This window comes from Eumetopias jubatus, unplaced genomic scaffold (genome assembly GCF_037043125.1).
Source record: "Eumetopias jubatus isolate StellerSeaLion01/CBP00866 unplaced genomic scaffold, mEumJub1_p1.0 scaffold_10, whole genome shotgun sequence".
Taxonomy (NCBI): Eukaryota; Metazoa; Chordata; class Mammalia; order Carnivora; family Otariidae; genus Eumetopias; species Eumetopias jubatus.
The window spans coordinates 23,603,087-23,628,442 of NW_028274816.1; the positions used below are offsets into that span (position 1 = coordinate 23,603,087).

At 42.3% G+C, this 25,356-nt stretch overlaps 2 protein-coding genes across 7 annotated transcripts in view; one reads left to right on the forward strand and one right to left on the reverse strand.

Annotated features, from left to right (window-relative positions):
* NFAT5 (nuclear factor of activated T cells 5) overlaps window positions 1–8,957 on the forward strand; it is a 120,530-nt gene extending 111,573 nt beyond the window's left edge. For all 6 annotated transcript variants that reach the window (XM_028091618.2, XM_028091627.2, XM_028091654.2 and 3 more), the window contains 2 exons: window positions 275–518; window positions 974–8,957. In XM_028091618.2, coding sequence (XP_027947419.1) covers window positions 275–510 — 236 coding nt within the window. In that variant the 3' untranslated portion in view covers window positions 511–518; window positions 974–8,957. The remainder of the gene's footprint in view (window positions 1–274; window positions 519–973) is intronic.
* A 4,481-nt stretch (window positions 8,958–13,438) lies between these two features.
* Window positions 13,439–25,012, reverse strand: NQO1 (NAD(P)H quinone dehydrogenase 1). The gene is made up of 7 exons (XM_028094294.1): window positions 24,863–25,012; window positions 20,603–20,699; window positions 19,430–19,594; window positions 19,186–19,316; window positions 16,056–16,169; window positions 15,292–15,393; window positions 13,439–14,374 (listed from the first exon to the last, which is right to left on the reverse strand). The coding sequence occupies exons 2-7, from the start codon at window positions 20,604–20,606 to the stop codon at window positions 14,069–14,071; spliced, it is 822 nt and encodes a 273-aa protein (XP_027950095.1). The 5' UTR covers window positions 20,607–20,699; window positions 24,863–25,012; the 3' UTR covers window positions 13,439–14,068.
* Window positions 25,013–25,356: the final 344 nt, after the last annotated feature.

The window sequence follows — 25,356 nt, forward strand, 5'->3', positions numbered from 1 at the left end:
ACTCATCTTTAATATTTATATACCAAGGAAAATGTGTAGGACTTAACGATTAACGAAGCAAAGTTGTATTTGTATACCACTTAGAGGAGACCTGGGATGAATTCCAGTACCATTTGGTGAAAACCCTTTTGGGGGCTCTCAGGTGCCCCCCTTCTAGTTCTCTTTTGAATAAGTACAATAATGAATTTCCCCCAGCAACTAATAAATATCTTCTTATGAATCTTAACAGAAAGTAACTAATCAGGTAGCTTCTCTATTTTAAATGTCTCTGCAGACTGTAGTCAGCTTTTAACTTCTGGACCAGCTACATTGCCAGATCAGTTGATGGCCATAAGTCAGCCAGGCCAACCCCAGAATGAGGGCCAGCCACCTGTGACAACACTTCTTTCTCAGCAAATGCCGGAGAATTCTTCACTAGCATCCTCTATAAATGCCAACCAGAACATTGAAAAGATTGATTTGCTTGTTTCATTGCAAAACCAAGGGAACAACTTGACTGGCACTTTTTAACTGGATGAGTAAGTATTGCATTTTGGCTTCTTTTTTTATTGAAAAGCATCGATAAATTGTGTTATTCTTACAAGATTTGTGTTTAAGTAATAACACCTTTTAGACCCTACTCTTTTGAAATACGGCTTTCTCACAAGATGATGCTTTTTCGAGCTGCACAAATTACTCTGAATGATAGCTTGTAGTTGTATTGTTAGTACTAGGCAATCCTTCTGGCTCTAAGTTTCTTTGCCGTGGAACGATAGAACATCCAGTGAATGTACTGTATATTGGATATAATTATATCTCATTTCACCCTTCCTCAAGAAATAAATACTGAGTCAGAAAAGTCTGTGGAAGTATAAATATGGTGAAGTATCATTTATAATACTGTAATATACTTTGGGGTTATTCAGGGTAACAGGAAATTTCTAAATGCTTTCACTCCCTAGTGAGTTATATTCAACTTCTCCTTCTTTTATAGAAATTCCATGAAGAAAATTCTGATTCCAAGATGTCCTGAGATCATGTGATTCCATGAGGATTTTTGAACTGTTACTTTAAAAACAAAACAAAGTATGAAAAACTGTGATTGAGTAAATGGATAGATTTTACTCTTACTGCAAAAGAGCACATCTATGCTGCCTGTTGCAGTGATTAGCCACCATTGTTAACATCTTCATATTTTATATTCCTAATAACAGTGATGACTGAGAATCCTTTTGAGTTTCCAGCTGACAGAATTAATTGTTGCTATTTTCCTAGGCGCTGTTTCTTTAAAAGTACAGTTTAAATCCAAAAGCTGGACTGCTCAGTTATTATTGCTATTAGAAAGTAATTCAAAATGTCATGTTTACTTTTGTTCTTTATTCATATTTTCTTTCCTGCATTGTTTTAGTCAAGTAATGGCTATTGAAAAAGGAAAGTTCAAATAGCAACTAAAACTAAGGCTGTGATTTTTCAATATAAAAAGCACAGTTATTGGCCATAGTGAAGGAATCTTTTTTTCAGTTTTTATGGAGAAGCTGAAGGGGTAACATTCTGACAAGTAAGCTGTATTAAGAGCTCTGCACATGTAAGAGGCCTCTTTATTTATCAGAAAGGCAGACAACACACAAACTAGGAAGACTTGAAATGCTATTGATTTTATTTTTTGGAGAGTTGTTAATTCTCTGTGTTTCTTTTAAGGGGTTTAGCCATAACTGTGCATAGAAGAATAATTATCTTGCTCTATCAAAAAAATGAAGGGGCTAAAAAATGGTAAATTATGTTCTGATATCCTCCTACGGCAGTTTAAAACTGACACAGCAATTTGAGTCTGCTTTCTTCTTATCCCAGTCGTGGACCGATGTTTCCTTTTTATATTCATTTATATTCTTCTCCCCCTCTTCTTCACTTTATTTTAGACAATTAGTAATCTACTAGCTTTGTGACCCTGTAGCAACTTAAAGGAAAAGGCCACTTTGGTCTGGGGTAACCCAGCAACTCCTGCAGCACAGGCAGGGCAGGGGGCTACCCTTTCAGGAATGAGGGGAGCAGATTCCTGAGACACAAGAAACAATGCATTCATTTTTTTCCATGAACGGTGCTGTTCTGAAGTCTTCAAATTTTCCCTCTAATAGGAAACAGTGTACATTTTAATTTAAAAAAAAAAGGCAAACTAAAATTTCCTGAAACATCACTTCTCCCTGAACTGCAGTGAGTGTAATTCACTTGTCACCTCAGTGCTTTACAGTTTGAAGTGGTCACTTATCTGATGGTTCCCACAAGCCTTAGGCTTTACAGGGTCATATCATTGACTTAAAATGAAGAATTAACTTGTGTTACATCTATAGAGAGCAAAATTATACACTCCAGAATTTGCAGTTGTAGCATTAGTTATACAGTTCTGGGTGTTCTTGCCACCCATGGGATGCCTGCTTCTCACTCCAACCTGTTGTCTGGACACATGCTTATGTCTTATTTTCCTTTTGGCATGTAGAAAGCTGTTAATACAGTTTAAGGCCAAATTGTGTGTGGCTTCTATATGTAGATAAGATGTTTTGGTATTCATGTCCCTTTCATTTTTTTTAAGTGTACAAGAAAATAGCCTGTTAAATGATTGTTGTAGGCTACTTTTCTGTTTGTTTGTTTGTTTGTTTTTAATTTTTTTCTATCCTATACATTTAGTTGAACTTTGTGGAATTGTGGTGTTGCTTTTGTTTATATAGCCAGATTTTTTCCCCCTTTTTGTGGTCTTCCTTGGTTCTTTGAACGTGCTCTTCTTCTAATTTGTTTTTTCTCTTTGTTCTTATATATTCGTTCCTCCACCCCCAACCCTTTCTTTCTTTCTCTCTCTGATTGAGAGGCATTGAATTACGTTTTCAGTAGTACAGGCTTCTTGCCGATATGAAGGGAACTTTTCAGAAAGAGACCTACTCTGGGTCATTTACTTTTGAATACAGTTTTCAATCGTTCAAGTTTTGGATGGTTTATATCTAATGTGTGTTTCATTTTTTTGGAAAGCTATATTTTGTATTTAGGAAATGGTATACTATTTTGCTATTTGTACTGAGTGAGTACATTGGCATAAATATAGAAATTTATATATATACATATATATAAACTATTCTTTTTTTGCCACACATTTTTGTGGTAAATTTGTGAGTTTGTCTGATGTTCTACCACAACGTGGCGTCTGATAACAGTGAGGGGGGGTTTGTTATGTCTTTATTGAGTATTTAAGTATCTTTTGAAACAAATGACCTGTTCATCTGTGGCCATTCCATCGGGCAGTTCCTTGATGTTATTAGTGGGCTAAAGGCAGCTTACTGTGTGTTTGCTGGATCTTTCACTCAGAAAAATGTTAGAGTAAGGAAACCCATCTAGGCAGTTGTGTCCAATGGTGTTTCACAAGAATGAGCCATTCAGTCCTTGCTCACTATATATTTAATATTTTATTGTTGTTATTGTTATTATTAATTGGCTTTCTGTATTCTATGCCTTTTATTTATAATGACACTAAAAAAAAAATCCCATGTTTGTAATTTTAATAACATTTTCCCCATCTTGTAATATCCAGAGCTACTTTATAAATTCTCTGAACCAAAAGCATTTTCCTCAATATATCATCTCTCCCCACCCCATCAGGAAAAATTACCCAATATAGTTCAGGTTATAAGAAGGACCAGCCACACAATCCAGTGCTTCAGTTTTAAAATGTAAAACTAACTGCAGAGGTATAAAGAGGTGGCTTACCCAGCAGGTATAAAAATAAGAAGTAGAAATAAAATAGTGTAAGTTTATTTCTGAGTTTTCTGACTTTTTTCCTAAGAGATTACACAGGAGACTCAGGAAGTCTATTTGTTCACCAAGTTCCAATTAGAATGTTTGTTAACACTGCTCTGTGGATGAAGTGGTGGCAAGAAGACTGGCTTGTGTGCTGACTTCTGTTCTGTCATTTAGCAAGAGGCTTATCATAAAATGCTGATTGCCAATGCCAAGTCACCAGGGACCAATTTTCTGTTTTATAGTATCTAAGTTTAGAACAGAACACACACCTGAACTGTAGTGGCTTGATTGGATGGAGGCAGAAAACCCAATTTTCGTTTTCATAAATTTTGGTTATTTATACAAGGGCTGTGCTATGCTACCATATTCTTATTCAATAATGATGAATTTTTTTTAACATTGTTTAATGTTCCTTACACCTAAAGGTCAATGTTAAGTACAACATTCTGAATGTTTGGTTACAAAAAGCATTTGTCTTCTTATGAAGAGTTAGCTCAGTGGTCAGTGGTTGATACTTGTGCTAATAATACAATTTCCAGATTACTGTTATAACTTATAACTACATATGGGAGAGACTCCATGAGCCAGCGAAGGCCTTGGAAGCAACAATTAAATTTATTTATGGCAGAAGGACCTAAATAAACTATGAACCTTTTTTATTCCTTTATATTGTTACATTCAGTTGCTCTTGCTTTTAGCAGCTCACCTTAATGCTTGGAGCTTATCTGTGTGTGTGTGTGTGTGTGTGTGTGTGTGTGTGTGTGTGTGTGTGTGTGTGTGTGTTATTCATTATTGTCATTCCATTATATATCCACACCAACATGGGAGAAGATAACTAGAAGTCATATTGGCTTCTGAGCTTTATCATGGTAATTACCTTTGTAATTAGAGTATTGTGCTGTTATTTAGTCAGTACAAGTCTGTTTTGCCAGTCTCCCTAGAACAGGTTTTTAAAGGGCTTTGTTTAATATAAAAGCAGAATTAACGAAAGATCTCCCTTCCTTCCTTTCTTTTCTTTTTTGGTAATATTGTGTATGCTATAGTTGAAACTTCCATTATATTGCATTTCCTGTCCATCACAACTTCAGTTAATCTGCCTAGGAAAAATAATGTCAAAGGAAATGAGAAAGAAATTATATCTGAGTCCTTCTAGAACTAAGATAATTCCTTTTGACCATTTAAACTGTTTTGGACACTTGTTTTGGAAAAGTGAAATCTGTTTAGACAGATCAGTAATTAAAGATCAGAATTAAATGTGATAATAATTGAAGTCTCAAAATAAACATGACATAAATACTCACAAGGAGTAATTTGAGAATTTTTCATTGTTCTCATGACAGTTTCTGTTCTAATACCTGTTTCCTAGTTAATTTTTTTTCTAATTAATTGAAAATTATATGAGGCCTGTTAGGTTTGTGCTGCTTCATGACCACAGGCTTCATCCCTACCCAGTGCAACCATGTTATATCTACACACCTTTGGTTATAAGGAGGGACTCAGTGAAGACAGAAACTGTATAGTTCAGCAGCTTTATTAGAAAAATAACTCAGAGTACATGCCTTAGTAAGTTAGGTTAGTAGAATCTCATAACATATTAAGAGGTTTTCTCCTCTGCTTATTTGTGTCACTAGAACTAAATCATGGACATAATGTTCATAATGCAGTAAATATCAGCGTAACATAGTGTCACTTGTGAATTGTCCCAGTGCTCTAATTACTTCTTTAATCCCCATTTGTTTTCATGCCATTCTAGCCTCATTCATTAATAAAATTCTATTTTTACTCCACTTTCAGGAAATTTTTTTAAATTAATATTTTATATCAAGATCAAATACTTATGGAAAAGTGCCTTTTTACCATGATAGTGCCCCTTTCTTGTAATTTCATTTTTCACTATTGCCAAAAACAAATACACAAATGATTTCACTAGGCCCCAACTTTAGCTTTTTCATTTAGCCATTCTTTTCTCCATTTTTCGATCACGGTAGAAAACAACTTCATAAATTTCTCCCTTTGGCGTAAGAGTAACAGAGAAGATACATTGCTAGAATTGTTCCTTTGAGCGACGGTAAGGAATAGATTATAGAATTACACTGTTTCAGCTTTATATAAATTATCTAAATTTGTCTTCATCTTGACCAACTAATGATAGGTCTTATCTGAATGCTAATGAAAATTTTACTATCTGTGAGACTCCATGTACACAAATGTTTGTAGTTAAATTTCAGGAAGGAAGGATTTAAAGCATCTTCTCTGATCTTTCTTATTAGATGGATGAAAACCACATAGTTCAGGTAAAAGCTGGTAATGTCAACTTTTCTAACTAGACAAGGCCATGTAATTCATTGTAGTGCACCGCTCACCTGTCAGAACCTTCGTAATCTTTACGAAAAATAGTGTCAAAGGAAATAAGGAAGTTATTTTGGAATCCCACTAGAACAAAGATAATGATTCCTTTCAACAGGATGCAGTTGGATTGAGTGTCCCTCTGTTTTTTTGTTAATTTTGCCTCTTTTGTAGCTCCTTATTGCAGTGGTGGTGCCTATCGAGAGAGCAGGATAGCAGTAGCTTGGGGATAGAGCTGCTTTCCCCCTGTGAGTATTTCTTTGACTTAGTGGCTCTGAAGAATACAAAGCTTTATGCAATATTCTTAATACCCTCATGATATTATGCACTTTAATCATTCCAAAGAAGTCAAGAATGCTCTGTGGTGATGATTCCTTCTTAATGAATACATTTAACTCTTTATGTCCCTTTTTACTTTGGATAGCCAGCTGGGTGTAAGTGTTACGTGAATATTTTCTAAAATGACTGTGTAGTAGGACTTAAGACTTTGAAATGTAATTGACTATATGAGGAAATTATTACACTTCAGCAAATCATTTTAGAAATATTAAATGTTCAGCTTGCTAATCTATATGTTTGAGACTTAATTAAAACCAGCTCTCTTCCAGTATATTTTGTGTCATGTTTATAAGACCCTTGTAGTATATAGTTTTCTACATAAACAGTATAAACCAGTGGTTTTCAAAGTATGGTCCTCAGCCCACCAGCCAACGTCAGTATCACTTGGGAACTAGTTAGAAATGAAGATTTTGGGCCCTATCATAGACATACTGAATCAGAAACTCCGGCATGGGGCCTAGCAGTCTGTGTTTTAACAAGCCGTTCAGGTGATTCTGATGTACGCTCTTTTGAAAACCACTGCAGTAAGTGTTATACAGTTAATATCTAGAAAGGTCCCCTCCCCAGTCATACAAACAGTTATTATGTATATTGTTCTTTATGTAAATTCAGCTTAACCTGGTTATCCATAATCATTTATTGGCAATGATAATTTATTCTCAATACTGCCTATAGAAATATAGTATGTTTTATATACATAAACAGTTTAGTTACTGATAATTCAGTTAACTTAGTTTGGCATTTTACTACCATGCACTAAAAAGTTTACATTAAATGACTGATTTAAATATATAGGTGCAATCTTCTATATTTCTTTTAATTGTTATGATATTTAAGTAGCTAAAACAATTGACGGGTGCTAAAGTCTCCTGTTTATCCATGAAATGGGTACATTATGGGCAGTGATATTACAAGCTTTCTTTTCATTGCCTCTTACTTTACCAGCAGACCACAATTTTGGTCTGGCTAGACCAACCCTCAGAACAGCATTCCTTGTATTCATATTTGTATCTGAGATATTAAACAAGATGGCTGGCCAGGTCCACAAAGCACCTTATTTAATTTCTTTTTTAAATAGGTGAAACTTATTTAAAAGTAGCTTGGTTTGTATGAGAACTGATACAGTTAGCTATTCTTGGAACTTATGCTTCAGACAAGCATTATTTACTAAAATAGATATTGGACAAGACAGTGCATTATATAATCTGGGCACTTCTCCCTTCCCAACTGTAAGCCTCATGGTGAATATAAACTAACAAGATAAGTAGATTTATCGATTCACTTTAATCTCCATGTGTAATTCAGTACCTCCATAATTGCTGTAATCTTCCTTCCACTGTTTACAAATCACCCAATTAACTCATGGAAGAAAAATGCACATTCAAAATAAAAATAATTGTATACTCTATAAAAATCACCACTGCTGTCTTTGCTTAATACTAGCAGTGGAAATGTAAGTGGCTTACTCTACAAACCTTGGTGCTGGCAATACATAGGCAAACTGTGGGGAGATGCTCTAGGTACATTCCTCCTTTCTTGTTCCCTTTCCCCTCTTCCCCACTTTATTGCATAATATATTCCTGTATCCAAAGCATTCTACCACAATTCTATTTGACTCCAACTTGTAATATCTCTTTTAAAAGACCCGTGTTTAACCGTATCATCCTTGCTCTCTTTTTTTCCCCAGAAGGAATTTGGTTTGAAATAGTCTATAGGGGTTGCTTCTTATTTTAGCTGATGAACCTCAGGACCACACACACACACACACACACACACACACACACACACACACACACACACCATCTCAGATGTTTGAGAGTGGCTTTGGAATCAGACTAATGCGTTCAATAAAGAACTGTCCTACACACACACACACACACACACACACACACACACACCATCTCAGATGTTTGAGAGTGGCTTTGGAATCAGACTAATGCGTTCGATAAAGAACTGTCCTGCACTGAAGTGTTTATGACTTTAGTAACTACAAACTGATTCCAATGACATTGAGCTAATTTCATTTGAGCTAATGAATGTATCTGCTCACCTTGTTCCCTTCTAATTGATAAGCTCCAAGTAGTAGCTACTTTTTTGGGTCAACTTTTACTGAGTTTTATTCACTTCTTTTACCTAGTCTTTTAATTAACATACTGCAAATATTTCATTAACAAGTGCTTTAGCTACCATTCTGCCATTTAAATTTTTTAATTTAATTTTATTTTGCTTGAGCACACTGGTCAACCACTGAACTGCCTTCTTCCATTGTCCTGCAATGATATAAGGATTACATTTTTGTGTATATGGCTTTCATAGTTGGGATTTCAGAGCACTGACACCAGATATTTTCAGTTTGTTCTGTGGGGGAATTTCATTTGCATCTATGTTTTTAGCTATCTGTGATAACTTGTTAAATATTAAAAAGATATTTTGCTTCTATTGGAACATTTGTATACTCGCAACTATATTTCTGTAAACAGCTGCAGTCAAAAATAAAACATTGAAAGTTTTCATTTTGCAGTAGGTAACTGTCTTTTTTCCTCAAACTTTGTGAATGAATCCATATCCATGAATGTCAGTTTTGAGCAACATGAGTATGTGGCTGAAATTATAAAATCATTTGGAAAAGGTACGAAAATACAGATCTATTTTTGAGCATTTACTTTGTGCGTAGTAGTTTCGCCGGGCAGCGTACAAAGTGACTCAGTGTGGTAGCAAATCATGTAGCACAGAGGTGATTTTGCTAAAAACCACATCTCCCCAGCTCTCAGTCAAACATCCAGAGGCAATAATCTCTTTTTGTTGTTGTTCTGTCAGTTATTTTCACATACATAAATTGGGGTTTACCAGTATGTGGTATCTATATAACATATCACTAGCAGTATTCAAAATGAGACATGAGCAAACATATATATGTCTATGTGCCTTAGAAAAAAAATCTCTGTCCACCTACTAGACTCTGGGGAAATATAAGTGATATTCAAAACAAATATAGATGATACAGAGATACCATGAATTTGATATATAAATAACTGAAACTTCAGAAGCAGTGCTTTGAACCGTATGCTCTTATACCTTCTTATCACATATAGTCTGTGTCTGTTGACTCTGAAAGTGACTGAATTTTCAACATACCCAAATGTATACACACATGAGTTGTCGTTTTAGGAGGCTATATATATTTCAACGATGCTGCCATTGTTCTAAATGTGTTTAAAAGTTGTTTTTTGGCCTTTATTGACTCCAGCAGCACTGGAAAGGAGTGATAATGAAATGAAATTCAGTAAGTATAAGTATCAAAAAGGGTGGCGGATGGGTTACATGGGTGATGGGTATTAAGGAGGGCACCTGTTATGATGGGCACTGGGTGTAGTAAGTTAGGAATCACTGAATTCGGGCGCCTGGGTGGCTCAGATGGTTGGGCGTCTGCCTTCGGCTCAGGTCATGATCCCAGAGTCCTGAGATCGAGTCCCGCATCGGGCTCCCTGCTCCTTGGGAGCCTGCTTCTCCCTCTGCCTCTCTCTCTCTCTCTCTCTCTCTGTGTCTCTCATGAATAAATAAATAAAATCTTTAAAAAAAAAAAAAAAGGAATCACTGAATTCTACTCCAGAAACCAATACCGCAGTGTATGTTAATGACCTAAAATTTTAATTTAAAAAAAATGTTTAAATAACAGTAATAAAAGGGTAAAAAAAAATTAAAAAATACTTGGGTCCAAAAAACAGCCTGTATGAGCAAAAGATTGATCTGAAGTTGAGACTCTTAAGTGGCTGCCAGAAAAGCTGATGCAATCCTGGGTTACATAATTAAAGTTACAGTGTCCAGAACAAGGGAGGTGGTTGTCCGGCTTTACTCCAGGCTGGTCAGAGTACTCCTCTGTCATGTTGTAAGGAGCAAACACATTCTCAGCAGCCATGGAATCGGGCCTGTAAGAGAATCAGAGCATCACTTATGCCTGCTCGGGACACAACAAGGACTCTAGAAGTATAAAAGTAGCTACAGTTTCTCAACAGCAACACTTAATGGTCTTGCTCTCAAGAAGAGTTGTTGATTGCTGCTCTTGTGCCCTCTTTCATGGTGCTGTTGTCCCTGCTTCTATTGAGGCGATACACTGTAGTATTTAAAAACATAGGCTCTTGAGTTTGCCCACCTCAGTGGAGTTCTGGCTTCTGCACGTGCTGTTAAACTCTGCATTCCTCCATCTCCTTACTTACAAAGTAGAAACAAAAATAAAACCCTCCTCTTAAGGTTATTGCAAAAATTAAGTAAAGGGGCTCCTGGGTGGCTCAGTCGGTTAAGCGGCTGCCTTCAGCTCGGGTCGTGATCCCGGGGTCCTGGGATCGAGCCCCACGTCCGGCTCCCTGCTCAGCGGGGAGCCTGCTTCTCCCTCTCCCTCTGCCTGCCACTCTGCCTGCTTGTGCTCTCTGTCTCTCTGTCAAATAAATAAAATCTTTAAAAAAAAAATAATCCATGTAAAATTACTTGGTTCCTGGCACACAGTGCCTAGTAGGTGTCACCTTGTTTTAGTATTACTAGTCCTGACGCTGCTTAGCTATTCGGTCCCTCGTGCACTAGATCCCATATCCTTTTGTGCTTTTTTTTTTTTTTTTCAAAGACATGTTCCTGTAATTGTCTTCTTTCTCCGGTATCAAAACCTTTTCTCTCTGAGTCATTCCTACTGGCATATAAATTTGCTGTAATGTCCCTTATCTCTTAAAAAAAATCAAATAACTTTCTTTGACCACACAAGTCTGTACACAAAGTTTCCACTTCCTCTCCTTCCATTCTTTCTTGAACCCATTCCAACCAGGCTTTCATGAAACCACTCCCCCGAAATATCTCTTGTCAAAATTACCAGGGGCCTCCACGTGACTGTATGCAAAGGTCAATTCTCAGACCTATCCTACTTGGCTTATGAGTACCATTTGACATGCTCGATCACTCCCTCTTTGAAACACTCTCTTCTCTTAGCTTTCAGGACCCCACGCTTAGCTCTCCTCCTCTGCTGGGCACTTTTTTTCATTCTCATCTTCTTGACCTAACACCGGAGAGCCCTAGAGGTCAATCATCAGATCTCTTCTCTTTCACAGTTTATTTCCTAGGTAATCTCATCCGTGACATTGCATCATATACTGTCTCTTTGGCGAAGATTTCCATATGTATGCCTCTAGTCATAACTTCTCCTCTAAGTCCAGGTTCCTATTACCCTTAATAGACATCCATCTCAAATATAAAATGTCTGAAGTCAAATTTTGATTTCACCCTTCCCGACCCCAACTTCTGCCCCCAATATGCTTTCCTGATTCTTGATTATCTTAGCAAATGGAGTCTCCATTCTTCCAGCTGCTTAAGCCAAAATACCTTCGAGTTATTTTATTTGACCCAGATCCAGTCCTTTACCAAATACTGTTAGGCCAACCTTTGAAATATATTCAACCTTATAAAAACATCCACTTCTTGACACCTCTGTTGTTCAAAGCATTTAACTAGATTGTCACACTTTCCCACAAGCATAAGCCGTGCTTCCATCGTTTTATACTTGATTCCTCACCTACCAGCCAGAATTAAACATGAGTCATATTATACCTCTGCCCAAAACTCTCCAGCCACTTCCCATCTTTATTTTCTTACAGCGCTTGTAAGGCTCTGTGTAATCTGACCCCAGCTATGTGACCTAGCCCTCTCTTCCTTTCTCTGCTTTAGTCACACAAATGTCTTCTCTCTTCCTCACACTGCATGTTCCTGCCTCAGATATTTGCCCTCTGCCATCACTGCTGCCCAGAGTGCCTTCTCTCACGCATCTACAGCTCGCTCTCACTTTATCAGGTCTTTGCTCAAACGTCGCCTTATCGGGCAGATCCTTCTTGATCACCCTATGTAAAACAAAACTACGTACATTCCGTCTCTCTCTTACCCTGCTCTTTCTTCTAGCACGAAGTACTTGGTTTTGTTCATTGCTGTGGTCCCAGTGCCTAGCTGGGTACCTAGCCCACTGACTGGGTAAATCGGAATACATCGGGCAAATCACAATAAATACTGCTGCCCCTCGGCATTTATTTAATGAATTCTAGGTTTTTCTTGATTTCTGTAACACTCTTACCTGGATCTCTAAATGTCCTGTAGATTCCCTGAGGATCTTAATAGGTTGTTCCTTTACCATTCAATATGAAGCAGCCCTGTTGGGAGAGCTCTTAAGTCTTACAGGCATCTGGCCATTTGTTTTTAAAGATTTTATTTTTTTTTAAAGATTTTATTTATTTATTTGAGAGAGATGAGAGATAGCACGAGAGGGAAGAGGGTCAGAGGGAGAAGCAGACTCCCTGCTGAGCAAGGAGCCTGATGCGGGACTCGATCCCGGGACTCCAGGATCATGACCTGAGCCGAAGGCAGTCGCCCAACCAACTGAGCCACCCAGGCGCCCCTAAAGATTTTATTTTTAAGGAATGCTCTCCACCCAACATGGGGCTAGAACTCACAACTCTGAGATTAAAAGAGTTGCATGCTCCACGAGCCAGCCAGGTGCCCAGGTCCATAATTTATTATTGCACGCTCTGATCCCGTCTTTCCTAGTAGATTCCACTTTTACCTGTTCCCAGTTTCAGGCAACCTTGCTTTGCCTAATAGCTCATTTCCTTACAATGCACCACAAGAGGGCGGCCTTTCATCATATTCTACTTGAGTTATGAGGACAGTGAGCCACACTTCAATAATTGAAATTGGAAGTATGTCAGAATTGTTCAGTTAATGAAACTCTAGGATTACAATTTCATCCCCAAAATTGTGGGACCAAAACGCATCCAGAAGGAAAGTCATCAGTTTAGCTATGGTAGAGAAGAAAACCTTCCAGAGTGTTCTATAGCTCAGAAATAAAATACTGTTTGTAGAAGGCTGTTGTTAAGTATTGGGAGTAACTATTTCTTGAATTCATTCATTGCAGCAGATGTGTACAGATGTGTTGGCTTATTTCTGCAGACATTAAATTAGAAGACTGAGATAAAGAAGAGACTTTTATTATCTTCATTTGAAGGTATCTGCAGGTACTGTATACAAACAACAAAAGTTGAAGAGTACCACGTTAAGCGTATTATTAGTCACTGTGCAGTAATTAAAACCAGTATCATAAACAAACACAGATTAGTAACTACCAAACAAGTCCCTTGGGTCAGACAGATTCAGTCATTTCTTTCTTTGAGCAATTCCCTTCTGCCATAAGCCACAGAGAGGTAATTAAAAGAAAAATACATCATTGAAGAGTTGGATGCTGTCTTGCCAGATTTAGCCCTAAAAATTTGTCCCTAACGAGAGGAATTAAATTGTGTAGAGGACCTTAAAGATTATTGTCTGGCATCTTTCTACTTCTTTCCCTGCTTTATATCCTAAGTGGCCTCTTGAGCCTAATCAGATTTTGCCATGATAGCAATCATAAGAATCAATTACAATTAATAGAAGTATCCAAAAATATATGAATAGAGTCTATTCTGTCTCCTAGTCATTCCTTGTGGAAAAAGAAAAAAAAACACATCTTAAAAAAACACAAATCTTAAAGACTAAAGCAAGTCAAGGAAGTCTGAAAAAGAAATCTCGATTTGGCTACACTTTAGAAGGAAACCGAGTCTTGTGAGTCTCATTTTCTGGCTTTGATCTGGTTGTCAGTTGGGATGGACTTGCCCAAATGATGGCCCACAGAAAGGCCAAATTTCTTGTTTTTCCACTCATCCTGCACTTCCTTTTTCATTAAGAATCCTGCCTGGAAGTTTAAGTCAAAGAGGCTACTTGGAGCAAAATACAGTGGCGTCTCATCCCAGATATTCTCCAGGCGTTTCTTCCATCCTTCCAGTATCTGAATTCGGGCCTCCGTGGGAGTGTGGCCAATGCTATATGTCAGCTGAGGTTCCAAGACTTGGAAGCCACAGAAATGCAGAGTGCCGCTCTGGGGATACACAAAAGCACAGAGATGAGTCACAGAACAAACCCTACACAGCTTGTACCATATACAAACAGCAAAAGTTAATCTAGGTTTTCCAAAAAGACACTCCGATATGGGGGCCTGAGGCCTCCCCCTGGAGAATCAATTCATAGCTATTTTCTCTCACCGGGTCTCTATTCCTAGCCGTTACCTATTTTAGCCTATTCAGCCGAGCTCTTTTTTAAATGAATAAAACCCTGAAACCCTGCCAGCCTTGGGATCCTCTGCCAAAAATGCTGGAAGCTCTATTACATAAGGGAGTTTCAGCCTCTTGGCAGCTGACTCTTGCCAAGGCATGCGGATGTGCCTTTTTCTGCCTCTCCGTTTAACCAGATGAGTCTCAAGAAATGATTCTTATAATTTATTCTCCAGTATTAGTGGTCCGCTCTTACGGGTGGCCACCTCATTTGCTCTTCTCTCCAACCCTCTTCCTTAGAAGAGATTATCTTGATAGTCCAGTGGCCAGCCCCCAAAAAGCCTCCCTCAGACACTTCACTCTCGTTAGCTGGACTAAATCACAATTTTCTAGTCGTTTGTGAGGCCGTAGCAGCAACTTGGAGAAGGCCAGGAAGCTTAGAGAGAGGTATCGGTCATCTGAAGAGGACCGGGGCACATGGCTATACAAATCTAGGGGTTACCTGCACTAGCCCTTGGTTAGGAGGTGGCCATGCTTGCACGTGGGCATACTCGGGTTATCCTTGCAGTGCAGGCGCTGGGGAAGACAAGCCCTAAAAGGGAGCTCCCTGGAGTTCCGAATTATTATGTGGCTCTCATCCTCACACCTCAGGTCTGTTTTCAGCTGCGATCTTGAGGATCTGGACCCCACAGAAAGCTCATCTGATTAACGCCCCCTCCCCGAAGAGTCATTGAAAACAAGTAACCTGAATTGGCCAGAGAACGATATTCATGTCTCCGTGGATACCCTGCAGGGAATACATGGAGCCACTGCCACCAGTGGTGATGGAAAGCACAGTCTTCTTCTTCTGTAAAAGGCAAGTGGTTGTTACCCTCCACCTCGCCACGGTGATAGGAAGTTAACGAAACAGCCCCAGGGAAAGGCACACACAAGCGCGTCCACCTGCCACGGACATCACTTCCAGCACGGGCTCCTCTAAGCCACTCAATGGGACTCCAGAAGTCACACCCAGGGTGACTCCGCACTGCTGGTGGCAAATCAGGGGACTATATAAAACCAGTGCGCAACTGCTGGTGCCTAAGCGGGGCTCTGTCGCTTCTACCTGTCTCTCCACAGGGCTACGCGCGTATCCGGAAGGCCTCAAAATGTTTCTTGCGTAGCAGCTGGGTCTCTAAAAAACTAAGATAGACTTTCTTTTTTTTTTTTTTATTTTTATCATGGAAAATGTCAAACATACATAGAGAAAATAGTATAATGACGCTTCCACCACCACCCCACCCCCCCCAGCTTCAACGCTCAGTATTCGCTTTAGCTCCTACCCTTGCCCCTTAGGTTCCTGGGCTATTCTAAAGCAAGTCCTAAAGTCCTATCTAAATATCTACTAAAAACTTCATTATCCATCTCTCCCAGGAGCCTGACCTGAGTTTCTAGTTGTGTTCAAAACTCTGCCTCAGGACACAATCTACCCAGAATCTAGCTGATAAGAGAAAAGCAGAACCATCCACCTACCCGGAAAGGTCCCTTGTCATACATGGCAGCATACGAATAAGCAAACTCCCCTATGAGCACTCGCTCGAACCAGCCTTTCAGGATGGCAGGGACTCCAAACCACTGCAGCGGGAACTTTGGGACAGAGGGACAGAGAAGTCAGATCAGGAGCACCACCGGTCCAGAAGGTGGCTCAGGTGCTTAGCAGCTGCCTGGGACGTCACAGAAGGGCAGACCTTTCTTGGGGCCCTTGTCATTTCTTCTGGAGGAGTTAGCACATTAAAATTATTGTCCTTGGTCAGTCAACTTGACACTCCTATTTCTGCCTAAAGAAAGAGCTACCGGTAGGTCTGAAGAGAGCCACGTGCAATTAAGATTTGTTTCTATGAGGGGTGCCTGGGTGGCTCAGTTGGTTAAGCATCCAACCCTTGATTTCAGCTCAGGTCGTGCTCTCAGGGTCGTGAGATCAAACCCTGCATCGGGCTCCACCCTCAGCAGGGCATCAGCTTGACATTCTCTCCCTCTCCGCCTGCCCCTCCCCCCCAACTCTCCCTCTCAGATAAACACATCTTTAAAAACAATAAAAGGTTTGTTTCTTTGAAACCACATTTAGCAGCAAAGTGTAAACAGCAAGGATTGCAGACAAAGTTTGTTTCAATGTGTGATGCCTAAATCAATATTTTCTGAAGAGCTCACTTTAGTAGGAGTGGTATCAACAAATGAAACAGTGGGACCTTGTATTCACAGATGTAAAATCCTATCATTTAGAATAAACAGTGCATGAGGATGAACTCATGCAGGCAAACAAATGACCCGTGTGACTAAGGTTTATCAGGGAATTCCCATGAGAAAGTCTCGTGGGGTCTCTTGTCCTGATAAAAGCAGAACAGGAGGGCGCCTGGGTGGCTCAGTTGGTTAAGCGACTGCCTTCTGCTCAGGTCATGATCCTGGAGTCCTGGGATCGAGTCCCGCATCGGGCTTCCTGCTCAGCAGGGAGTCTGCTTCTCCCTCTGACCCTCTTCCCTCTCATGCTTTCTATCTCTCATTCTCTCTCTCTCTCAAATAAATAAAATCTTTAAAAAAAAAAAAAAAAAGCAGAACAGGGACTATACCAGTATTTCTTCTTCTCCTTGACAGGATTTAAAGACAATGACAAATGGAATATGCCCACATGAGAAAAATTAGGACAGAGAAGGAATTTGGAGGACTTGATATCTTTCTCTGATATGTGAATGGTTATTGACCTATAGGAGAGGGGCAAAGGGGCAGGGTTTTCGAACAGAAAGAACACGAGACCGAAAACAAGATTGTGTTCTCACCCTGATTCTGCCATTGACGTGATGCAAGACCTCTGCCCCATAAGCCCCTTACTTTCCCTAAGTTTCATGTGCCTGAGCTGTGGAAAGAGGGGCTTGAGTAATCTCTAGAGGCTTCTTTATCTTTATGACCCTGCAACTGTGAGGGGCCAGACCGCAGCTTTTAAGAGAAATGTGTAGGTTGTTTAGACAAGTAGATTTGGTCCCTGTGAGTGTCCTGCAGTCAGAGCTGAAAATAGGATTGCTTGGCTTGCAGGATATGAAGAGTTTATTCTTCCTCTGGTTGTTCTTGGAGAAGTGAGGAAAGCGAGCAGGGGGGCTAGCCCACATGGCATCTCCGTATAAATCAAAATGCTCCTCCTCAGGACACTTAATTTGCATGTTGAAAGACTATCACAGGGGCACCTGGGTGGCTCAGTCGTTAAGCGTCTGCCTTCGGCTCAGGTCACGGTCCTAGGGTCCTGGGATTGAGCCCCACACCAGCTCCCTGCTCGGCGGGAAGCCTGCTTCTCCCTCTCCCACTCCCCCTGCTTGTGTTCCCTCTCTCGCTGTGTCTCTATCAAAATAAATAAATTCTTGGGCGCCTGGGTGGCTCGGATGGTTAAGCGTCTGCCTTCGGCTCAGGTCACGATCCTGGGGTCCTGGGATCGAGTCCTGCATCGGGCTCCCTGCTCCTTGGGAGCCTGCTTCTCCCTCTGCTTCTCTCTCTCTCTCTCTCTTCCTCTGTCTCTCATGAATAAATAAATAAAATCTTAAAAAAAAATAAAAACAAAATAAATAAATTCTTTAAAAAAAAGAAAAAAAACTATCATACATAGTACACTGATTCTTCTATAGTAAGACTTTTCCTGTCATCCTTTGGTAACATGTTATAGTAAGTCTACAAATCTGCAGTGTATACATTGCCCTTTGATGTTGCTATTTCACAGTGCACAACCTGCACAGCTGTACTGATAGTAAATTAAACTTAGGCATCGGATAGAAACTAAATTAAAAGACCACCAAGGTCTGTTCCAATTCTAAAATATGAGATGCAGACTTGAAAGCTACTCCTGCCGCTGCCTTGGCTGCATGAGGATAAGCCGCAGCAGAAAACGGGCTCCAAGAAGGCATCCTATGGGGCGCTGGCTAATGGCGTGTGGCTTTGATCTACAGCAGCAGGCCTGAGGGTCTAAATCTAAAAGTTTAGATTCTTTGCAGCTGATTGAATAATTGCAAAAACCACAGCTGGCGTCACCCTCCTTGTGCAGTTTCCAGGGTCCTAGACATCCCACGTTCAATATCAAAAAGCTGGTGAGAACTGGGAGAAGCAAAGTCACTGAGTCCAGTCTGGCATTTTCAGGAGAGAGGCCTGACAAGAAGCATATGCATGTCCAGGACTGCCTGCCCAGCAGGGAGACAGCTTCCAGGAGAAGAAAGGCCCCGCTCTGCGGCTGGAACACATTAAGCAGGGCCGCGGGCCCTTCAGCTGGGAGGCTCCAACTGCAGAGGTCAGTCTCCCACGCTTCACTCCACAGACCAGTCGGGGTGCTGAGGCAGAGAAGGGGGGGGAACGGCAAACTACGAGAGATCCCACAAGGAATCACTCAGGGAAGAAAAGCGCCAGGCTCACGTGTCATCTTTGTAGTCCCCTATTTTCAAAGAGTAGTACGGCCAAGGGCACCGGGTCTATAAAATCTGTGTAAGAGCGCACCTTTGAAGTCATCACCCTTCTTTACAGAGAATGCGCTCAAGTGGGTAACTGACTTTTCTAAGATCACATAGCTGATGAGGGGACCGGGCTCGGGCAGTGAGAACTCAAGGGTCCTGACACCCCTTCTGATGTCCGACCACACCTGAAAAATCACAAGGTCTGCGGCTTCTAGCTTCTTTTGTTCGGCCACAATATCCGGGCTCAGGCGGCCTTCTTTATAAGCCAGCACAGACTCCACGGGATACTGGAAGGTCCCAGGGTCCTTCAGTGGGCCTGCCAGGAGGAAAACGACAGGCTGAAGCCGGAAGGGCCAAGGCTGGGCCAGAGAACCCACCGGTGAGACGTGCCACGGAGACCTCATCAAGGGGGGCGGTGGCTGCTCCTACCTGTGATGTCCTTTCTGGAGATGACAGGATTGAAGTTCATGGCGTAGAGGTCCGACACGGTGACCTCCCATCCTTTCCCCTTCAAGGCCTCTACCGCTGCCTCCTTCATGGCATAGTTGAAGGATGTCTTCTCTGGGTGGGCCAGGACGATCAGTACTCTTCTAGCTGCGCAGGCACACACAAGGCAGACAGAGAAAAGCAGTTACCGCGCAGCAAAACTTCAGCTCCAGGGCGGCCAAGCCAGGATCCACAATGCAAGAGTCGACTTCAGGGGCGCCTGGCTGGCTCACGTTGGAAAAGCCTGTGACTCTCGATTTCGGGGTCATGAGTTCAAGCCTCACGGTGGGCATAGAGATTACTAAATAAATAAATAAACTTAAAAAAAAAAAAGGGAGAGTTGACTTTGTTAGGCATTGGGGGATGCGCTCCCCCCACTGAGGCCAGAAACTTACTTTCTCCTTAAAAGTACCCACGAATAAAGGAGGCATCTTAACTAATTTTGTTGGCATATTTAATTGGCCATCTGCATGAAAATGGAATTATCCCCTTAGACAACTAATACAAGGTGTTAGGAGTCAGGACAGTGGTTCCCCTTGTCAAGGGGTAGTGACTAGAAGGTCAGAGAAGGGGCTTTGGGGGTACCCGCAATGTTCTGTTTCTTGATCTGGGTGCTGATCACACAAGTCTGTGACAAGTCACTTTGAATTTGTGCACTTTTCGGTGCATCTATTGTATTCAATATGTATTTTGAGGTTTGTTTTTTTTTTCCACTATCCCACAAACACACCACCTAGAGCAATAAATTCCTGGCAGAGTAAAGATCTAAAGGGAGAATTTGTATAACCTCAAGACAGAGAATACTTTTTAAGAAAGACTAGAGATTCAGAAACCATGGAGGAAAAGCTTGCCAGATAAAGCCACATAAAAATTAAAAAATTTGTGTGTACCAGAAGGCATCATAAACAAAGTCAAAAGACAATCAACAAAGAGATGATATCTGCAACTCTTACCACAAAGGGTTAAAATCCCAAAGAATGCCTACAAACAGAAAAAGACCATGCAATAGAAAAACAACTCAAGGTCATGAGCACACTATTCACAGAGGAAGAAATGCCCCACCCAGCACATTAAGGAAGTGCCCTCAGGAAAAGCACATTTAAATGAAATATTTACCCATCGGATTAGCAAAGCAGCTCTGTCCGTGGAGGGTGACTCTTGATCTTGGGGTTGCGATTTCGGGCCCCACGTTGGGTGTAGATTACTTTAAAATCTTAAAAAAAAAAAAGGAATGGCAAAACAATTTTAAGACAAGCAACACTGAGGGCTATGAAGATTGCAGGAAGACTGGCACCTTGCTGGTGGGACTATGAACTGCCTCCACCTTTGGGGACAGTAAACAGGCTGAATCTCTTTAAATTTTAAAGACACATAAATCTTAGGGGCGCCTGAGTGGCCCAGTTGGTTAAATACCTGACTCTTGAGCTCAGCTCAAGTCACAATCTCAGGGTTGCCTGAGATCGAGCCCTGTGTCGGGCATGGAGTCTGCTTAGGAGTCTCTCTCTCCGTCTCCACCCTCCCTCCCTGATGATTCTCTCTCAAAAAACAAAAACAAAAAAACAAAATCCCACACATAAATCTTTGACCTAGCTCTCCAACTTTGGGGAATCTGTTCTATAGACTAAAAGCATGGGGACTCAAAGCTACATGAACAAGGATGCATCCTGTATTACTCTTTTCACTGGCAAAAATGGGATACAACAAAGTTCAGTATCTGGAATATATTGACTCCTGGAATCAAGGCAGTAGGAAAATGGTCAAGGGTTGTGCACAGACCACAGAACATTCATTTGCAGTCAACAGAGCAGGCTTGCTGCTTCGCCTGAGGGAAAGGGTAAAGGGGAGATTCACTACCCAACACACCACCAAGTCACTCGTCGCCAGGTCCTTCTTCATGGACAAACCCGCAGTCTTTGGACTTGAAGGGTTCAGTGGCCCTTCCTGACACTTAACTAGCTACATGGCAAGTTTGAGTTCAAGTCCCACACTGGGTGTAGAGAGTACTAAAAAAAAAAAAATGTGTATATATAGAGAGAGAGATTGAGAGAGAGAGAAATCCACACAACCATGTGCAGGCAGCAGGGGGGGGAAGGACCAGAGAATGGCAGAGAGTGGCATATCCCACCACCACTGCTCCTAGTAACTGGCATCACTACCTCGCTTCTTACTACTCCTAACAGTTGTGTCCACGGGTGGAGCTCCAGTGGGAGCAGCTGCTTCGGGTTAAATTCAGCCAGGTGTCGGCTTCCCACACCAGCCTGCCCGAGAGGAGCGTTGCCGAACTTGCTCGTGGCGTTTCAGGCTCTATAAACTCAGAGGCAGGGGAATCTAAGTTTGATAAGGGATTTAAATGCTATGAAAGTGATTTATCTGCTTTGGACACCTGGGGAAAAGGGAAAGGAGCCCCTGAAGCTGCCTCAACAAATTCCTACCCCCGTTTTTCTTCTTATCAACCCAGGACTTCCCACTCTCGGGAGAAATGTGAGTATATTAAGTTCTGATGAGCATTTTCTCTGTGACTTACATTTGCATTAGTTATATCAGTGTTTACTGAGTACTGCTTTGTCAGTTTTTATTTTCTTGGCTTTCCTACCTATATATAGATATAAAGTTTTGTGTTGTTTTGGTTTTTTTTTACTTATCAGTATAAACAAGCATTTCCTAAGTAGTAAAATATAAAGGCACTTCACATAAAATGAGAAAATCAGGATATCGGTCTCTTGCTTTCAAGGAGCTCATCAGCTACTAGCTATATAAGATGTCTGATACCCTCAAACATAAGCCATGTGAGTCAAGACACAAACAGGAAGGACATATTTGCAAGAAATATAACTAACAAAGTTCAGTATCTGGAATATATTGACTCCTGGAATCAAGGCAGTAGGAAAATGGTCAAGGGTTGTGCACAGACCACAGAACATTCATTTGCAGTCAACAGAGCAGGCTTGCTGCTTTGCCCGAGGGAAAGGGTAAAGGGGAGATTCACTACCCAACACACCACCAAGTCACTCGTTGCCAGGTCCTTCTTCATGGACAAACCCGCAGTCTTTGGACTTGAAGGGTTCAGTGGCCCTTCCTGACACTTAACTAGCTACATGGCAAGTTTGACTTTCTCAGGATTTACCCTGAGGAAGGCAGTAAGACACGCACACAAAAAACTAACAGCGTTAGCCTGACAGGGGAGGCAGGGGACAAAATTCCTGAGGAAAACCGTTCACTTCAGGGCTGGCCGATGAGGAACGGCTTCAGAAGGCACTGCCACTGAAGGAGAGAGGTTTGAAAGACCAATGGGGTTATCATCAGTCCTTCTAATTTAACATTCATTTCTGCTTGCCGGGCACATCGTTGACCTCACAGAAGCCATTGTATGTCCCACAGCTGAGCCTGCCCTTGATAATGCAACTCTCTTCAGATTTCAGTCCGTCCCTACGTGAAATATGCTCCCTGTTCATCCGCCCTTCTCTGTGTCCTGCAATCTGGTGTACCCACCCTCAGCCAACTTCTTCTCTCCCTGTGCACTGCTCATGTTCTCACTAACCCAGCCTCTGAGCCTCTCCACCGGGCTTGAGTGAGCACCTCCTACCCACCAGGCACTGCTCTAGGCATTTGGGATACACCAGTGTGCAAAAACACACAATTTTTTTTTTCCCCATAGAGCATACATTCTGGTGGCCAAAGCATCCCGACTGTTTCGGGGGACCTGACCTCTGTCCTCATTCTAAGGCTCCAATGTTCCTATGATTCTCTGCCTTCTAACTCAGGCCAATCTGAAACCAAGTTTTCACGAACATTCCAGACTGGGTGGCTCAGTTGGTTGAGCGTCTGCCTTCGGCTCAGGTCATGATCCCGGGGTCTTGGGATTGAGCCCCACGTCTGGGCTCCTTGCTCAGCGGGGAGCCTGCTTCTCCCTCTGCCGCTCCCCCTACTTGTGCTCACTCTGTCTCTCTCTCTCTCTCTCTCTGTCAAATAATTAAAATCTTTAAAAAAATTTTTTTAAAAACTTAAAAAAGATAAAGCTGGCAGAGAGAGAGAGGGGTCTTGGCACCTTGTTTTAATGTAAAGCACATCTAGATGTCTTTACCAGTGACAGATATATTACCCACGCGATCATTCTGGCAGGAAGAATAAGCAGTCAAGGAAAACCTATCACATATAGAATAAGGGCAGGCCCTCCTATCCGTTTTGTGCATTCTGTTTCTGCTAGTGCATTCACAATCGCTAGTCAGAGGCACCTTGTGGTTGCAAACAAATGCTTTGGAGGCACAGATATTGTGTAAGATTGTAAAATCAGGAACTAGCTCTTGCCCTATACTGGAGGAGTGCCAGTGCCCTCAGGACAGCTAAGAATGAAGTAGAGAGAACCCACCCCTTAAGGTGCAGGCAGGAATCCTGGTCAGTTGCCCTGCGGGCTCTCCCAGATGCTTCTCCTCTAGGTTTCTAGAAATTCTGGGTGGGCTGCAGCCTTTTTCACAGAGATTCTAACTCTAGTTTGTCAACTGCAACAGAAGCTCATCCCTCCCTTAACTTTTGGCAAGATGAGATTCTCTGCATGTGTGTTTTCAGAAAACAGAACTAGGTTCAGAGGGAAGGAAATTGAAGGTAGAATTCTGTCCCAATTGAGGACATGGCTTTCTAAATGGTAGCACTGACCCATCTGGAAATGAGGCTCTCTGGGAAAGAGCTCCCTGTGCCTGCAGGCCTTGCAGCTGGGGTGTCTTAGAGGCCATGCGTACATCAGATACACTTGTGACCCGTAAGGTCCCCTGGGGTGAATGGTGGAGAGGGGAGGCTCTGTCACTCCAAGTGGACCTGATACAGGGATCCGGTTTGTCCGATCCAAGGGTCGCGATCAAAACTGTCTCCTGGCCAGGCAGCCTGGGGCTGGTCTCTATCAAACTAAAGGGAACAACTTCCCAGCTCCAGTCATCACCGGATCTTTTAATTTCCCTCCCACAGCAGAGAATTCACCTTTTTAAACGAAATCACCTATCTTTATTGTAAATCCTAGCAACTTATACCAAAATGTTTTAAATTCTGTAAGGCCAAACAAGGTGTGCCAGTGGACCAGATATGGCCTCGGACGACCGGTTTCCGACCTGTTTTGGAGGGAATTTTTTTGCTACCGAGATCAAGTCTCTTTCAAACCCCCCACCCCGGTTCGTGGGGTTGGGGTAGAAAAAGGAGCTCCCCTTCCCGCAGTGTCTGGTCAAGGGCTCCTCCCGGGATCCTAATGCCTTTGCTTTTTCAGTTTGGAGTCACGGAGGAAAACTGAGAGCTAAATCCCTCGGGGCTCCCGCAGACAGAGGGCTGGGGGCGCCTCCGCTGGAGGGCTGGCGGGGGGAGCACTGCTCTGGAGCGCGGCGGCGCTGCACTCACCAGCCAGGCCTCCGGCGGTGCGTTGATTGGCTGCGCTGCTGGTTGTCAGGGCGACACTGGCTGCGGCAGAGTCCTCTCGGGGGTGGGGGACAGGGCCGTCGGGCAGAGGCTGGGGTCCGGGGTGCCGCCTGCAGAGCGCCCGCCACTTTATAGCTCCCCGCGCCCGGCCCACTGGAACGGGGCCCGCCGGGGCGGAGCCAACCGCTGGGACCCTGGGGCGCAGGGCGGGGCGCGCCGGGGCTGCGGTTCTGGGAAGGGGAGTCTGGGAGCTGGAGTAGGGACCCCGAACGTGAAAGAAGGGGTCCCTAAGGACGCAGGGGGCGGGGGAGTTGGGCGCGGCTAAAGGGTCTGGGTGCGGGTGGGAGGCATGCCCATCTGGACTCTGTCCAGAAACCACCTGGGGCCAGCAGGGGGAAATTTCCGGGGGAGTCACGGCGCGCCCTGGCGCCTCCCTCAGCCTCGGGAAAGCGGCTTCGCACGGAATGGGGCAGACC

Bases quoted from the DNA above. Each gene is read 5' to 3' on its own strand.
- NQO1 (XM_028094294.1), bottom strand. The intron at 16,170-19,185 runs GTGTGGTCGGAC...TCTGTCCCAAAG, and splicing joins CAGACCTTGTGATTTTTCAG to TTCCCGCTGCAGTGGTTTGG. The intron at 15,394-16,055 runs GTAGGTGGATGG...TGCCTTTTACAG, and splicing joins ATGACAAGGGACCTTTCCGG to AAGAAGAAGACTGTGCTTTC.